We start from the raw sequence: 17,359 nt of genomic DNA, 5'->3' as shown, positions 1-17,359 counted from the left end.
TTTCACAATTTTTTTTGCCTCTATTTCAAATTATTTGTAGTTCTAGTTTGTCCCAAGTCAAACCTCTTTTTATTTAACCAAGTTTATCAAAAAATATTTTAACATCTGCAACACCAAATTAGTTTCATTTGCTTTTTCCATAAGATATATTTTCATACTATATGCATTGATGTTGTAGACATTAGCATATTTATCTATATGTTTGGTTAAACTTCAAGAAATTTGACTTGACAAAACTAGAACTTTAATTATCTTGAAACTGAGGGAGTATATAGGGCGAGCACAAGGTTATCAAAAAATATATATTAACATTTACAACACCAAATTAGTTTCATTAGATTTTTTCCATAAGATATAATCATCTACGCGAAGGTGGCTCCGTACATAGTTCGTCGTCTCAGTTGGCAATAAGAACTGGTCTCAGTTGGCAATAAGAGCTGGCCATCGAGCACCTACGAACAGCGTAGGTAGCCATCTTTTCAAACACTAGCATAACTCACACAAACACTCTCTCTCTTCCCCCTCCATGCGATTGAGCACTGGACATAACTCCACCTTCTTTAGCTCTTATTGTCAGATATTATACAGTAGTTTTTTTTGCGGGGAATATTATACAGTAGTTACAGTGCCATTGTTTTATCGAATTTGTTAAATTCATGGATTACTTCAGCTACGCAACCGAGGCAGATTATGTACTTGACTGGACAACTGAAGCAGCTTTCTATCGCACCTTATGCGGTAACGAGCTTCAGTCTTCTGAAGAATCAAGTTGCTCCTTGATGCAGCTAATAAGGCTCGAGGTTTCATTTGGCTCAATAGAGCTCCTCCTAAAGCTCTGTAATTTTTTAGTTGTGATTGTGATGAAGAATGTCAGTAGGTGATAAGACAAGTTATTTTGCTACCAACAGCCCCAACTTAAGGCTAAAGGTTTTGAAAATGGAAATATAGAAATGTGGAAGACAAGATACCTCTGTCGGCCACAACTTGTCACCAGATCTACGAGGAATTATGTGGAAGTGGGTCTGTGGATAGTTGAAAGCACAATAAGGATCAGTAAATAATTCTAAAGTTGATTATAAACAAATGCAGAGGAATCATATGGAAGTGAGAACGCTGTAATACTAGAAAACAATGACATACAAAATAGAGCCTATGCACTTTGAGTTTGAGATATTATTACTCACATGGAAAATAACTTGTCCTGCAGCTTCTCCATTATTGACGACCAAGTTGAATGCATCTGAGTTCCAAGACAATCAGATCAAATTAATATGCAAATCAGCAAATGTTAGATAACAAATGGCATCTTAGACGCATCACAACAGATCAGCGCAATTGCCGAGCTACGTTTCTGAAAGATTAAGATATAAGTCTAATTGACTAATCATGTTGCGGTAAATAACACATACATTGTATTGGTTTTGTATAGATGCACGTAATACAAAATAGCAGACTGCAAAAACTAGTCATATTACACAATCCATTATTTGTGCAAAAGGGATAACTGAGTGCCTTTTTAACACACTGAAAATGGCAAATATATTGCAGAGTGCAGAAAGCAAGAAAGTTGTGCTCATGTTTTCTTGAAAATTCAGGGAAAAAATACATGAACTTTGGAGATTAAGTCATCCACATAGTGCATGCTGACAAATGCAGATGCGTTATGCATATGGAAGAAACTGTGCAAGTACCAGATCGAAACACTGCTAATCTTGAAGTGGCACACCTATTTTTATTTCTAACCTACTCATGCAAAAGCTTATTATTAATAGTGTCAAACTCAACATTATCCCAGTTTGAGTGTTGAATGGTACATGTGGAGGTATTTTTTTCTTTCTGTCACATTTAGTTGGAACCAGCAAATAAATCGACTTTATGTTCAATGCATACAATGTAGGGATTATTTTCTCATTTTGGGTTTCTATTACGGTTTTGAAGCAAAGTACTTCAATCTCAGGACAGTGTTCTCATACTTCTGTAGATTTATGTAATCCACCATTGAAAGATTGAAATTTGGCACCATTTTAGCTAGTCAACTCATAAATCTGGCATTGAAGACACTCAGGCATTCCTAATCATATGCATGTTTGGGATTAATGTAGAAAACAAATTGAGAAGTCCTTTTGGATAACTCAACAGCCTATGTTGATTCTTTTAAGTTTAGTCCAAACAACAATATTTGGACAAAATTATGTGCAAGAGACTGATCATAAGTCATGAGAAAGTATTTCATTGGGTTATACACAAGCGATGAAAATTTTAGTTCTGCTGTGCGTCTTCAGTTTATACAGACAGTTCTATTACAATAAAATATATAATTTAGTTATGCCAACAACGAACAGAAAATATTTGTAGTCTACCTACCGCAGTCAGTAGCCTTCATAATTGCATTGCTCAGAAAAGGTACTTTGGAACACATGGCTGCTATGACCTGGCTCAGAGACAAGATATCAACATCAGAAGACGTTATTATATGATTAATCTGGTAGATGATCTAGAAACTGAGCAATGGGGGTGCAAACTTTCTAGCTTGCTTTGTGCATTTTTTTACTTATTTCATTGAGATGCTTTTCGCCTGATTAAAATGCATCCTTTAATCACATCAACCCTCATGGACCGGCGACAGATTATCAAGGGCAAAAGAATGCAGCCTCAGAAATCTTCTACACAGGAGTTGATCAGACTAGTGATCACTCCAAAAAAGGGCAGTGTCGCCTCTAGCAATGGAGAGGAAGAAATTTGTCTGAATACATGAGATAGTTTAAAAATGTCACGCCATCAGAAGGAACCAACAGGCCCGGAGGCATGTGGAGGAATGGTCCAATAGTAGTTACGAAATGAATCTACCAGTTGATCATCAGATTTCCCTTAGTAACATCAGGTCTAGGCATGACTATTTGGCTAGTTAAGTAGCTTCCACAAATGGCAAATAACAAAAAAAAGGTTGCATGTCATCTGTTTTGTCTTCAATCCGCTACAAAGATTCGGATGTGGTATCTCGAAATTTTTGTGCTCAAATATAATTTAGAATCTAAAATTAAGCTTTCATACAACAAACTTTGAGATATGCGAAAAACTAATGCAAGAGTAAATTGGTAGTCAGCTCATGGAATAAATACCGCAGCATTTTGATTCGTTTGGCCCCTAAGAAGAAAACCTATTTGGATGTGGCATACGATACTATTTGTTCCATTTTATTTTGGAAGCAGGAGACATTTTTCCAATCAATGAGCCCACTTAAATGCAAAGTCAAGATGACAGAATGGATGTTATTTACCTACTACATATTACTTGCAGAGAAAATATCAAAAGAAAATCAAATACCAAATAGGGTATTTTTTTTGCTCAGGTTCCGCTTCAAATCGAGAAACAATAATTTCCTAGAAACAATATCATGTATATTATAGTAATAAAACACTTACATGAGGTGGAGTGACCTCCATAGATGAAAAATGGCATTTTGGAATTATCAACGAATGCCTGAAGATGTGAAAATGACAAGGAGACAATATCACTTAAGAAATGGAAAATAAAATGAACAAACAAGTATAGGTTAACACTCATTTAACCAGGAAAAAAATTAACTAAGCGCATGACAATTAAGATGAATGGTGATTCAAGAGAGAAAATTCAAGGGAGATTAACCTGTGCATCTAGTAAGCTACACATTGCTAATTGAATTGAATTTAAAGCCAGCACAAATGAATGAGTATGGTTTACTAAGATATATTATGTTCCTTCCACCCAACCAACCAATTGCTAAAACCTTATTTGGCAGGAAAATGTGTTGGTCACTATTCGTTTAGTAGTGTTTCTTGGGCAAGAAAATATGATAAAAGCTCCTTTGTTTAGTAAACTAGTGTTTAAAAGTATAAAGAGGCATACCAAATGTAGAGAGACAAATCTAAATGCATTTCACTGACTCACTCTTCTCCACATTTCCCTCTAATTTACTTTCATACTTTGAATGGCCGTGGTTGTGGCTTTGCCGTGGCCGCTGTATGATGCTTTTAGTTTTTTTGGGCTTGTTGAGCTGTGCCCTCAGCATTAAGCTCTGTACTTTGCTCGTGTGCTACCGTGTGTGTGTGTCATGTGGTTTGGATCTTTGTTGAACTCGTTGGCTCTAGTGGTTTGCTTTATATATAAAGCGAGGCGAAAGCCTTTTTCGGTAAATTAACTGTGAAGATCCGGCAAATAAATTAAAGCGGCTGTGAATCATGTAAAAAAACCAAGATTTATTTTTGAAATTAAATATTGATATGCTGCAATGAATGCATTTGTATTGAATTATAAATTGTAGCAATCCACCGGATAGAAAGTTCAGACACTTGTCATAAAACTTTATGATCATTGATGGATGAAAATACTTTATGCATTATGTATAGGGCTGTAATCTGAACCTGCAAACTTGGTTCTGCAGGTCGAATCTATTGAATTTTATGAGGATTGTCCAACCTTCTCCATTAGTTCAAACTTTTGGTTCTATTGGTTGGTGCATAAAATTCAATAGGTTCAAGAAAAGATTGCCAGATGAGACTCTTGGCCTCATACTCCACAAAAGGAAATGGCCTAAGAGATGCCCAAAAAGTACTAAATACTATAGCAAAAGTTGAACTGCACACATTTTGCCAGTTTTGAGCGAAGGCATAAATCAATCAACATTACATACTCATGTAATTCTTAAAATCAAGGAGATAGAAAATATTCTTCCAAGCAACGACAAGCATTTATACCCCAATCTGGAAATGCTCTATAATCCTCCCAAGATATTGGTCGTCAAAAACTTCCAACCATATAATTTGACAAATATGGGTGAAAGAAGGGATCAGCTTACCCAAGAGCCAATGGATGGGAATCCAATATGCAAATGCATACATCATCTTCGTAGAGCTGCAAATTACACAAACAAAGCTGTTCAAAGCAATGAACCGGCCGCCCCTCACTAAATAGGTAATGGAAAAAATGGATGCTTAATGAATTCATCCAATTATGGCCGTTATTCAATTCATGTACAAGCACCTTAACTACGAATATTTACTGTCTATGGCGACACAGAATTAGAGGTTTCTTAGATTACGCATTGTCGTAGAGCAAGCTTCGTGTTTACAATTTGGATAAGTGAAGGTCTGAACGAAGCTGCCATGTAATCCCTCTTTGAGGCGACCGTGCAGCAGAGAGGACTCGCGAGCGCGGTGGCGGCAGCAACCAACACAAACGGGAAGACGGAGGAAGGGCCCGACGCACCTTGAACGCCGGCGCCTCGTCGCGTATGATCCGGCAGAAGACGCAGCTCTCCGCCTCCCGATCCCCCACGCGACCGGCCACCGCGCCGCGGCCGTCGTCGCCGCACGGAGAGGCAGATATCACCGTTTGCTGCCCGGCCGGCCGCTCATTCTCGGCTGGAGGCTCCGCGCCGTCGGGCCGGAGGTGGGAGCAGAGCACGGCGAGGCGCCTCGGCGGGGACATTTTGGGAGTGGGTAAGGTGGTCGCCTGGGCGTGTGGCTCGTACGCGGTTCGGCGGGTCAACGACAGTGAATAATAGCTCACCAGGCCGGGCCTCGTTCAGATGAATCAGGGCCAGCCCGAACCCGGCCCAGTTCTAGCCCTACACCTCATCGGGTTCGTCGTCTTGGGCCAGCGTAACAGCCTCATCCTCTCCCATAGCTTCATTCCATCTCGATCTCTGTCTTCTTCTGAGAGACTCGTACCAGTCGGCTGCCCACCATCGCCGGTCCAAGAAGCCGCCTGCTCGTCGGCTACTCCGCCGCCCCACTCGCCCTTCCATCCCCCCTCCCTCCCCCGGATTCAGGACCGGATCGGCCTTCCCCTGTAAGTCTTCAACTGGTCAGCACCCACTCCCCTCGCTGAGTTCTTCACCAATAGTTTTCGGCGATCCGTTCTTGGTGGTAGAGCCTAGTTCCGTTCCGGTAGTCGATTAGAATAACCGCGAATTTGCAACAACTGTCATGCGATTCTGATAAATTGTGATGTGCTTGACGCGCCTACCTTCTGCGTCTTTGGAGTTCCACTCTGTCCCCGAGCGATCTTTCTAATACCGTCTGCCTATATATCTTGGTAATCCCCGGTTGACCAGTGTCAGTGTTCCGCTGAGTTCTTGAGCTATCTTTCTGGTCCGGGTTTAGTTATTGGCTCCCTCTGTGCTTTGCCTCGATTAGATTACTGCGCATATTCCTGCCTGGCCCCGACTTTTTAATCAAGTTTAACGAGTCTGTGATGTTCTTTGCCACCTCTGTTTTGTTTGTATGTACGTATCATTTAATAGGGTGGAAATGAACATTTAGGAGGCATAGACCGTGGGAACATGATTCGACCCCTTTTCGTGCCCCTTGTAATAAATCTAGCGATTTTGACTCGTGTTTGGTTACTAGAATGAAATGTATATGTGTTTTTTGTTGGAGATTCTTTTAGTTACATGTGAAAACTTTTGTTGACCAACTAGTGAATTGCCCTATGCATAGTAACATAATTGTGGAAGACCTTAGACTATCCATAGTGGGGAGTAACTTAGACTAGTAACATGCATATGTTACTAGTCTATGTTACTACCTCTATAGTGGGGAGTAACATATGTGTGGTAACATGCAACACTTGATTTATTAGGCTATAGACACATCTTGCCTTGATATGTGTGATGTTACTCATAGTGTGAGTAACTAGCTATGTTATTCAATTTGTCTCTCTCCTCATTAATTAGCTGCCACATCATCTTTTCTTCTTCTTAGGTGTCATCTATGTTACTCCCACTATGGGTAGTCTTATAGTTCCTAACCATAACCAATATAGAAAAAGGAAAGGGAGAAGAAAGGTGTGCAAAATATCTAATTATGTTGACTTCACTATCTCTAAGAGACAGTTTGTAACGAAAATATCCTTCAATAATTAATGTGGCCAACTCTCATTTCTTAATCTATTCTTGGTATTTGGACATGATCCCGTGTCCATGTCATCATACTCTTTCTTTTTCTCTAGCTGTAGATGGAAATCACAATTAATTCCTTGACGTACAAAGGTTCGATTCCAGATGCAATTAATCAATCAAGAAGGAAGAAAAAACTCTTTGTAATTTACATATCAGGTGAGTTTGTTGTTGAATTCAACATCTTGTAGATATGCTATCTATGTCATCCTTTTTGGTAGCCTGACAATGACAGGCAATATCCATGATTGTTCTGCATAAAGAAAATATACTATCCAGTACAATCCTGTCTGGACTGATATTCTACTATTTGAATGTAGTCCAGTCTATTGACAGGACATCTATTGTTTCATTTCAGGTCAAGATGAAACCTCAAGTAGTTTGGAACAGTCTACATTGGTTGATGAACATGTGGGTTCCCTTAAACTTCCTTCCTTGTACAGAAGATTATTTTCTGTTGTGGATTTACATATTGAATTAGCAAATTGCTTATGTGGGGTATTCGCAGGTGGCTGCAGTGATAAGCAGATGTTGCATATTCTTGCAACTAAAACAAGGCGATGTTGATGCGCTTCAATTTTCAGCTATCTGTATCCTTGCACACACATATTTGTTATCATACTGTGGTGATGATTGCTCTGGATTAGCTGCTGGATTGACAGCATACTATTGATTTACAGCTCTAGATTAAATATTTGACAGTCTTCATCTATAAGCCTTAGTTCACAATTCCTTTCGATCGCGAAACATGTTAGTCACATCATACTGACATCATGGAGAGTTAGTGGTTTGATAGAAAAACATAAAATAATTTATCACGAATTGAAGTAGTTCTTCAAAATTTCCATGGCAAAAACAGAGAAATGGTTTGCTGTCATAAATATGTTGGTATCATATTTATGTAACACCACAAAAAAAAATTCGCGTAAAGACTAGTCCTCATGTGCGATGGATCTACATATTGCCCTCTTGGGGTATCGTTCTTGTTTTGCCCAAAATGACCAGTCCTCAGTTACTTTGTTTTGATTCCCTAATTCAAGCATTATATGTAGTCGGACTAACCCAGCAGTACTACTACACTTTGGTGGTTAGGCCTTTGGCACTTTGTTAGTGAGGTTTGAAGAAATGAATCATCCTTTTTTTTTGGTCTCATCTGATCTTCTAATTGATTATCGGACATATATCGTACAATCCATGTATGGTTGTCGAGATGTGTCCATGCCAAATGATCCAAATCCATTGGAACCTTTCCATTCCCAATCCTACATAGTATCTAATTTATGTTGATACATATGTTTTAGCTAGACTCATATGGTTTTGAGACCACATTGTTCGATCTATGACCCTACCAACATCATACAGTAGTAGAATCCCACGATACAGGTCTTGCCAACACAAAAACGAACCATCTAATGTTCCCATCCCAGAGTCCTTCTGATCATGTTGGATTTGCTTATTCACTGCTATAGTTATAATGTGGGTGCTATACGTCTATACCTGCCCTCGTACTTGTCATAGTTTCAGTATATTTCATGCATTTTTTCGCGCAGCTATTTTGGTACTTGTATGATGTATCTCATCTTAGCAACCATGGAACTGGTCTTGCAGCTAATGAAGAATCCGTTTGTTTATTCATATCTATAATCACAATGTTCTACTTTGGTTGTGCAGTTTCATCCTTGACTTTTTCTCAATCAGATCCACAGAAGTCTGTCCCAAGTATATCTGTCGTTGGACTGAGTGGTGCTATGCTATGGAATCATGGTATGAATACAACTATGCTTCCAATTTTCTTTGTGGAAACTATCTTTCGTTAAGTGACAGTTTGGACCAGTGCTTAATTGAGTCTTCTGGCAGAGGGGTATATTAGCCCAGAAGATCTTAAGGAAAGCATTGATAAAGCTTGGGCTGCACTTCAACTGCAGGTATATAAACTGTAAAATATAGATCTGTTGTTAAAGTTTATTACAAGCCTGTTCCGTAGTTATTTTCAGTTGCATTCATTTCTATACTTGCACTCTTTTTATCACTTTGAGTGGCAGAGTTCAAATGGCAGGAAAGTTCTATTAGATAAGATACCGGAGAAATGGTAGGTGCAGCTTGCCTAGGTATAATTGCAATTATATGATGTTAATCAGTCAATCTCTAAGCAAATTACTTACTTGAATAACTATAATTTGTATTGTCCCTGTGTCAAATCTTGGGGTAACGATTGAAAAACCAGGGTTGCAATTATACACACTGCATGATATAGGGGCTATAGTAGGTTCGTGCGGGCCATAGCGAACTCTTAAAGGCACTACAGCTGCACAAAGCGATAAGCTGCTGTATAGAATAATGTGCTACTTAAAGCACTATTTGGTACCAACAAATAGAACTATGTCGGTGAGGGTATGACATAAATAGTGCCTCTTCCTGTCTCTTTTGTTTTGGTCAATTAATTGTCGAGTTCGTAAGTTAAATTAAATTCTGCCACATGCCAAATGATATGACTTTATAATCATATCACTATAATAAAAATATGTGGTACAAATCTGGAGTATTATTAATGTTCATGTGCATGGGTCAGAGAAAGTATATTAATCAATCTAAGATGATAGGCGACTCTTTTATTAAAATTCAGTAATATACTCATGGGTGATCTGACCTCCTTAGATTCCGCTTGAGATGTTTTGGTTCCATAACAACAGTGACAAAGCGTCATTCTTGTATTGTTTAAGATTTTTACTTGTGTACTGTTACATCAAACCTGGTCTTTCCTTATTGAACTACAGGAAAAAGTATGTTTGAAAAAAGAAAATAAGAGTGGTCTTCCTCTCCAGAGGAACCATAGGAAATCTTATAATTTTGTTAGTTGTTACTGTATGATCTTTGTTGGGTTATTCTTCACACTAGTGCAGTAGTGCTATAGATTTGCTAAATACGAGCTACTTGGGATCTTTTTAGGAGACAGCGGCAACCCTGTTAGCTGCATCACTTGCTTCAAGAATGTCTGAACCTGCGAATACTGCTTCGACAACTATGCCTGGTGAAGACGGTTCATCTACTTCAGAAAATCATTCCAATTCATCAGGTCAATCCTCAGAGTCTTCTGCAGTCCGTGGGTTTGCTAATTCTACTGATTTGGTAGCACAACCACCTAGTAGCACAAGCCATGCTGTAAGTTTGTCTGTCCATAGTCTGCTACCTTTCAGTTGAATGAAGTTTTGTTCGGTATAGTGCATGAGAAAGAGAAGGGATAACTCACTGCTTGCATATGCACCAGGAACTTCTCAAGACAAGTGAAATCCCAAAATCAGATTCAGCTCCATGCAACATAACCGCTGAGGAAAAGCTAGATTCAGCATGTCAGGCTCTATTGCCAGATTTTCCAGCAAGCTCAAATGTGGACAGTTCCACAGATCCAAATCAGACAGGCAGTACACCTTCGCCAAAAAGGAAGAATATGGTGGATGGGAATAGCACTAAGGTTCCCTCCAAGCCAGCTTCTAGCATACCAACTAGGAGTACTCCACAGTTGCCTGTGGAACAAGATAAGGCAACTACTAGCAGAGCTATTGAAGTGACCACAGATTCTGCAAAGAAAGATGATATTCAGCTGGCCATTCGTATGCCTGATGGACCTAGCCTGCAGATTAAACTGACAAAAGAAGATGTTTTAAGGAAGGTGAAGACTTTTGTGGATGAAAACCAAGGTAGTGGGATTGGATCATATAATCTTGCAATGCTTTATCCTAGAAAAGTGTTCACGGAACAAGGTACTGAATCTTCACCCTGCACCTATGGACATATTTAGAATATAAAGCTTTGTTTTATCCTGCATATTGACCAGAGATCAATCCCATTCAGTTCTCTACTTCAAGGGACTTAACTCAGTCTTCAGTTTTTGCATGGACGAGGGCTTGTTCTTTGTTATTAGTCGTTAATTAGCTGCAAATGAGCAATAACTTGCCTCCTGGATTGAAATCTATGATAAGCTTCTTTATAATAAAAAAGTGTGCTTGCATGTTGCACAAAACGTGGTTCCTACTACCAGTGGGGGAAATTATTTGTTGTGTGTCATTGCATTTTCTTTGAAATGATGATAAATGATGTGTATCATTGATAGCTGTGTATAAATTCCCAGCAAAGAGAGTAAATAAACTTGGGCAGAGAGAAGCTAGCATTAAATTCACAAGGCACACTTCATAATAGGAAGAAAAATTGAAATGCTCGCATGCTTTATAAATGGTACAGAGTTAGTAAGACTTAGGACTAGTTAATTTTATGAGAAATAACTTGTAAAATATATGCGGTAATAGTTTTTGTAGATAGATTTTTGTACTATCAGGTATTCTTCCCCTCTGCCTCTACTCTTCACCATTACTTATCCTAACCATTCCTTCCGATCCGTAAAGGAAGGCGCAAATCTTCCTTTGCTAAGACCAAAGCAGCGACTTGCAGCGCAATTTTTGCTGTGGCTTGGACGATTTTGCCCCTCCAGTTATTAGCCCACACGCAATCTTCTCACCAGTTGGCAGTTGCTTTTGATATATTGAATGCTTTTGATATATCTTACAATCAGCGGGGCAACGCAAATAGGTTACATTTGTATTTTTTTTAAATTCGGGTTCTTGACTACCCAGAAAATCAAATGTGTTATTTATAGACAAAAAATATACTGTTTTCATCTTCTTGACTACACAAATACAAACACAATTTATGAAAAATTAAATCTAAATTATATAACCAATGCATCATGACTAATTTGCAATACTGGTACGCCAGAATAAAAGAAGAAATCACTAACCTAACTAATTTCATCTAAATCATGAAATTGCTGCTGCCTGATGTAGACCTGTAACATGTATGATACAAATCAATGAAGCAGAGACTGACTGTAGGATTTTCGTGAGCATCGCCATGGTCGCCCGACGGGGACGGAACGTGACTGCTTCGGCCGTCGATCAGGATCGGGTATGCAGTGCCGTCTGCGCCCAGCCCTTCTCCTATAACTACCCAAGAGACAGGCACGCAGCGAGGGTTGTGTGTCGCCTCGGCGCTGAAACAATGGATAGACGATGAGGATTCCCTAGACTAAACAGGCCGTTTTGACCAACTAGTAATGGGCTGCAGTACGTACTATTCCTCAATCAAATTAATCTGCAGCTGGGCGTGTGGGCTTCAAGCCTCGAGCACATCGTTTAGGGGGGAGTCGGGGGGGGGGGGGGGGGGCGGGGCGGGGGGCAACCATTCGTTAATCAAATTAATCTACGCTTACCTACGTACCTACTACTCAGTACGATACAAGCAGACTTCTCTCTCCTCACTGCTGGGGATTTCTGGGTCTGCCATTGAGAAAAGGAAAGAGGAAGAACCTCGCTGTGGAAGAGAAAAGGAGAAGGCGAAAGGATAGGGGAGGCAAGGAGTTACTGTGGAATGAAAAGGAAAGAAAAAGGAGACGTCCCAGTCGAAGGGGTACGCAGGTGGATGAATTGGTGTGGACCGTTGGAGGGGTAAAATTAGGAAACAGATGGAAGAATTGAGGTTGAGCCTTGTTTTACAGAAATTACATGGAAAAAAAAATCATGTCTTGCTTGTAGGAACAGAGTGATTCTTGGTGAGAATATACTATTATCATTTGCATGTGAAATATCTAAATATTTTGTGTACCATTTTGAAGATCTACGCGAGTGTCTTTTTGGCTTAAATATACACCACAGGTTGGCTTGAAGTTTTGCTTCACCAGGACTTTCCTGATGAATTACCAGGACTTGCGCTATATAGGCATAGAGTGTTAATCCATTTATTTGCTTAACGTTTGGTTGCACACGGCCACACATTCTAATGCACCATCTACTTGGTATGAATGATAGTATGAACTATGAAGTAAGGCTTTCATTTGGTCCATAAGCTGGTCATGTATGCTTGAACTCTTTCTTGCTATTAGTTCAGATAAGTATTCTTTTCATATAGACTTCAAAATAAAATTCTGCATGTGAATCCCCCTCTTGAGGTTAACTTTAACTTCCTGGGCATTTGACTCTAATGATGTAAACTTGAATAAGGTGTTTCGGGTATGGTCCCATTGTGTTTTACTTGTGTGCTGAGATTGCATCACTTTTTTTAACAAACATCCATGTTGTGATTTTATACAAGACTTTCTATTTAGAAGCTCATACTTCATTGTACTAACTTCAGATCATACTGTTGAATTGTTGGATCTAACTGATTGTCAAATTCTTGTTCAGATATGGAAACCACATTGTATGAGCTGGGTATTGAAACCCGCCAGGCCCTTGTTGTCGTTCCAAATCGTCAATCTGTTAAAGTGGCAAGGCACCAATCGTCACTGCCATCCAGTGATCTGGATCGCACTGTGGATTCAGACAAGTCACGTGGTTGGGGTTTTCTGGGGGCAGCGTTATCATACGTGAATCCATTGTCCTACTTGAGAGGAAATCCCACCCCATCACATCCTGATCAACTGGGAAATGAAGGCTCGCAGCAGTACAGTATGTTTTCTTATTTAGATTCTTCTGCTGATATTTCTTTGTTGGTCTGTTATTTGGATTCTTCGTGATTGAAGAGTAGTATGAAAAATATCCCACTTCTGACTAGTGAAATTATGATTACTTCTCTGGCAGGACCAAGCTCTGAATCCCAACCTCTTGGTGGTGATAGAAGTCAACAAACAACTACTCATAGCTCTGGAAATACCTTGAGAAGGCGGCCCCGACAGTTCGGTGGCAACATTCACACTCTAAGCAGTGAAGAACAAGATCCTTCTGATAATAGAAATGTCTTCTGGAATGGGAATTCTACAGAGTTTGGAGGCGATGAAAAGAAATAGGGGGTGACCAGACTGCATCGAAGTTGGTTGATACTTGAACCGTTTAACGGGGAAAAAATATGTTGGGAACGAACTGAGGTGTTAAACAGTTAAACTAAAGTGCTTATACATATGTTGGGAACAAACTGAGGTGTTAAATTACAGTGCTTATACATAACTAGTAATATGGCACGTGCAACCCTAGAAATTACTTTGTTCACCCCAGGAATGACCTTTGTTATTTCCATACGAGCATATATAATTTGATGTAGTATCTCGTCCTTCTTTGTGAGCTTTTACTAATTATTTCATTGTAGTCTATTATGGCTGTAAATTTTTCATATATTTAGGCGTCTTTCGGTTCAAAAGAATAGTGGAGCAAACACAGGAAAAATAGTGGAGATTTTTCTTTGGTTTCAGTTTCAGAGAAAAAATGCAGGAATTTTACAATTCACTTGGACCTCTTTTAATTTCCTACGCATGAAGAATGAGATTGAGATCCTTAGTGGCATAATAACATGCTAATTATACCTTTCCATGTGGTTTTACTTTGATCTGACTATATTTATTAGTATTCCTGTGTAAAATTCTGATGTTTTTCCATCCTTTGTTTTACTTTTTTTTTTTTGTGAAAATCCATCCTTTGTTTTACACATGCATTCCAATCCAATTTCTGATTCTTGTCCCCCCCCCCCCCCCCCCCCCCCCCCGTCCCCTTTCTTTTCTGTGTTTTTAGAATCTTCTGAACAAAGGGGGCTTTAAGCTCTTGTTACAATTTATTTGTTTCTCCTTTAGTCTGTAAAACACTTGGGATATTAATTCTACCGTAAAAGGCTAACTATGTATGATGATTATAGAACAACATATCTTATATACTTCTGGTCTGAACAATTGATGGTTGTAGAAGTGTTTGGTTCTCAGCTGTGATGAGACAAAGGACGGGGACCAGACGATGCAAATAATTCATTGCAGGTGGCGGCGTGCTTATCTTAGCAAAGTTCTCTCCACATGGAAAAAGGTCGCTAAGATTGCCTTATATTTGTGCACGCCTAGCTGCTTTGGCTGTCTCCACCTCTCCTCTTCTCTGGAAACATCCCACCCTATCTCGAGAAATGCGCGGCTGCACATGGTTGCAGTTGCGTCAAGGTTATTGGCGGTGAAGCATGCTTCAAGATTCCGGACACGGTGCCTGCTACTCTGCGTATAATGAGATTGAAACATTTTCTTTGATTCGTATCGTAGACGTATCCGGGGTTCCCTCCGTCCCATAATATATGAAAACGATCCAGTCTCTCAAACTGATCTTCCGCATGAGGGCGGTTGTCGCGGTCAATAGAGGCACATACACTTTATTCTGGTTGGATTGTTGGTTCGGGAATGACCCCCTCAGGGTGCAGTTCCCTTTATTATTTGCCATCTTTGAGCACCCAGTGATCTCGGTGGCGACGACCGTGGAGGATCAAGGACGAAGCCTCACTTTCTGTAGGTCCCTTGGCCCACCTGAGCCCGCGGAGTGGCTTGCGTTGTCCTCCTTGGTGGCTAGCGTTACCCTCTCGACAACTTCGGATGAGACATCATGGAAGTTGGACCCCTTCGGCCTGTTTTCAACCAAATCACTCTACGATAGACTTGCGACTGGAGAGGGTCAGGAGGAATTGAAAGCCTTATAGAAAGCTAAGCTACCACCAAAGATAAAGGTCTTCCTACGGCAACTCATCAGGGGGCGGTTGCCTTTAGGAGACCAAGTGCAAAAATGAAACGGGCCTGGCGATGGGAAATGCCCGCTTTGTGGAGTGGCGGAAGACCTGAACCACATTCTTTTTTATTGCGTGTCCACCTAGTTCATGTGGAGTTGCTTTCGGGAAGTTTGGGGCAATGATTGGTACCCAACCTCCTTCCCGAAATAGCACCAGTTGATGATAATTGCACTGGCCAGGTTTGCAGATTGATGTGGATCAATTTTGGTACCTTGGCTTGAACTCTTTGGTGTGATTGGAATAAGCTCTAATAGAACTTATATTTCTTTCCAGGGCCACAGACTCGATTTACAAACTCTGTGGATTCTTGCAGCTTTGGAAGCCTCTCTCCAAGCGGCAGGACAAGGTGGTCATTGACAGATTGACGAGGAAGCACAAGGACGTGGCGACTAGACTTCTCATGATCATTTATCCCCCTTGAGGCTGTATTATGCACTTTACCTTTGTGGGCTTGTTGAGCTGTTGCTCCCAGCTTGTGCCGTACCTTTTTATTTTTTTCTTTGTTTTCGTGGACCTCCGTTTTGCGGTTAATTGTTATGCTTCTGTTGTGGTTGTTTTATATATAAAGCAGGGTGTTGTCACATCCCTAGAATATTTGCTTGTAATATTTATATTAGGGAGCACCATGCATCATATTTAAAATCAAGAAATTTGAAGCCTCAAAAATTAAATAAAGGGAAAAAACCTTAAATATTGCATTCAATGAAACCAAAATGCTCCTCATTGATGTTTGATATTTTTTACAAGGGTTTCGATCCAAACTAGAAATAATGTACATTTTTAAGAATTATTTTGGGCTTTGAAATTAAACCACTATTGTATTTGGATTTGGATTTATGAAATATATTTTCAAATGTCTCTGATATATTTTATGTTCTTTGGAATAGTCCAGAGAAGGGGTGTGAAGCCTTTTTCAGTAACTGGTAGCCCACATCAGGGCCACAACTAATCCTATGCGGAGACTTTTGTGGTCTTGCAATTTTTTTTAAATGGAGACAAAAATTTGGCTCATATATTAATTAATAGGAAGAGAGTTATATGAGTAATTTATGAAAAGTCTTGCACATGAGAGCTGGACGGGCAAAGAGAGCTTGTTAACATGCCTAGGGCCCACACAAAACAAAACTACTACGTCTCGGGGCCTACTTGTTCTTATCTGGCACCAAGGATACAACCTCCCTATCCTATCATCTTGCTTAGTCACTCACCCAGCGACTTAAAGGGAAGACGTCGGTCGGCTTCTGTGACGCCGAGCATCGATGGTGTGCTAGTGCTGTGAAAATGGATGCTGCTGAACGAGGTGCACCAAGCGGCCCTCTTCACCCCCGACATCGATTCAGACTTGCAGATTGCCACAATATGATCTGGACAGCTCTATCGATTCAGGCATATTTCGACCTTCTATTCATATTTTGGACACAACAGGTAAATAAAATGGCATACATTCCAAGCAAGGGAAAGTAGTGGCTGCACCAAACTTTGATGCACCCACATAGTGAACAGTAAATTTGAAAAAAAAATCAAAAAAATTCAAAAAATTATGAGAAGTTTTTTCGAAAAGGGGATCTCCCCGGCCTCTGCATCAGAGTGATGCATACGGCCATCTTATTAAAGAAATAAAAGGTTTCAACAAGGTTCCAAAGTCTCCAACTGAAAAGTAATAAAAAGACAGCTCACACAGAGCTAAAGAGGCTGGCCCCACAGCCTAGCCAAGATAAGACGCCACAACCGGCTGGCTAAAGATAGATAGGTAAACTAATTTCCTATCCTATTACATGACCGCCATCCAAACCGGTTGAAGATATCCCGAGCTACCATCTCCCAGCGGATAGATCCAGTAACCAAATGCTCCCT

The 17,359-nt window shown here is 40.0% G+C and overlaps 2 protein-coding genes across 5 annotated transcripts; one reads left to right on the top strand and one right to left on the bottom strand.

The window, feature by feature from the left end:
• Nucleotides 1-540: 540 nt before the first annotated feature.
• LOC109785201 (adenylylsulfatase HINT3) lies at nt 541-5,539 on the bottom strand. The gene is made up of 7 exons (XM_020343811.3): nt 5,245-5,539; nt 4,835-4,890; nt 3,423-3,480; nt 2,365-2,431; nt 1,185-1,240; nt 969-1,022; nt 541-835 (listed from the first exon to the last, which is right to left on the bottom strand). The coding sequence occupies exons 1-7, from the start codon at nt 5,464-5,466 to the stop codon at nt 749-751; spliced, it is 600 nt and encodes a 199-aa protein (XP_020199400.1). The 5' UTR covers nt 5,467-5,539; the 3' UTR covers nt 541-748.
• A 29-nt stretch (nt 5,540-5,568) lies between these two features.
• On the top strand, nt 5,569-14,022 carry LOC109785202 (plant UBX domain-containing protein 11). Of its 4 annotated transcripts, XM_073496213.1 has the most exons (11): nt 5,661-5,829; nt 6,744-6,826; nt 6,991-7,096; nt 7,296-7,348; nt 7,446-7,527; nt 8,636-8,701; nt 8,795-8,862; nt 9,884-10,096; nt 10,203-10,695; nt 13,168-13,431; nt 13,564-14,022. In XM_073496213.1, the coding sequence occupies exons 3-11, from the start codon at nt 6,997-6,999 to the stop codon at nt 13,767-13,769; spliced, it is 1,545 nt and encodes a 514-aa protein (XP_073352314.1). In that variant the 5' UTR covers nt 5,661-5,829; nt 6,744-6,826; nt 6,991-6,996; the 3' UTR covers nt 13,770-14,022. The 4 variants fall into 4 exon arrangements, with proteins under 4 accessions (XP_020199401.1, XP_073352314.1, XP_020199402.1 ...); XM_020343812.4 differs by lacking the exon at nt 6,744-6,826 and having other exon boundaries at nt 5,569-5,829; XM_020343813.4 differs by lacking the exon at nt 6,744-6,826 and having other exon boundaries at nt 6,997-7,096.
• The last annotated feature ends 3,337 nt before the right edge of the window (nt 14,023-17,359 follow it).

Source organism: Aegilops tauschii, chromosome 4 (genome assembly GCF_002575655.3).
Source record: "Aegilops tauschii subsp. strangulata cultivar AL8/78 chromosome 4, Aet v6.0, whole genome shotgun sequence".
NCBI classification, from domain to species: domain Eukaryota; kingdom Viridiplantae; phylum Streptophyta; class Magnoliopsida; order Poales; family Poaceae; genus Aegilops; species Aegilops tauschii.
This window is presented reverse-complemented; position numbering and strand designations above follow the sequence as displayed.

Excerpts from the sequence above, each read along its gene's own strand:
- LOC109785202 (XM_020343812.4), top strand. The coding sequence starts at position 6,997 with ATGGAAATCACAATTAATTCCTTGACGTACAAAGGTTCGATTCCAGAT. Across the intron at positions 7,528-8,635 it reads GCTTCAATTTTCAGCTATCT|ATCCACAGAAGTCTGTCCCA; the intron begins GTATCCTTGCAC and ends TTTCTCAATCAG. Across the intron at positions 8,863-9,883 it reads GGGCTGCACTTCAACTGCAG|GAGACAGCGGCAACCCTGTT; the intron begins GTATATAAACTG and ends GGATCTTTTTAG.
- LOC109785201 (XM_020343811.3), bottom strand. The coding sequence starts at position 5,466 with ATGTCCCCGCCGAGGCGCCTCGCCGTGCTCTGCTCCCACCTCCGGCCC. Across the intron at positions 1,241-2,364 it reads TATGAAGGCTACTGACTGCG|ATGCATTCAACTTGGTCGTC; the intron begins GTAGGTAGACTA and ends CTTGGAACTCAG. Across the intron at positions 836-968 it reads ACAAGTTGTGGCCGACAGAG|AGCTTTAGGAGGAGCTCTAT; the intron begins GTATCTTGTCTT and ends AAAAAATTACAG.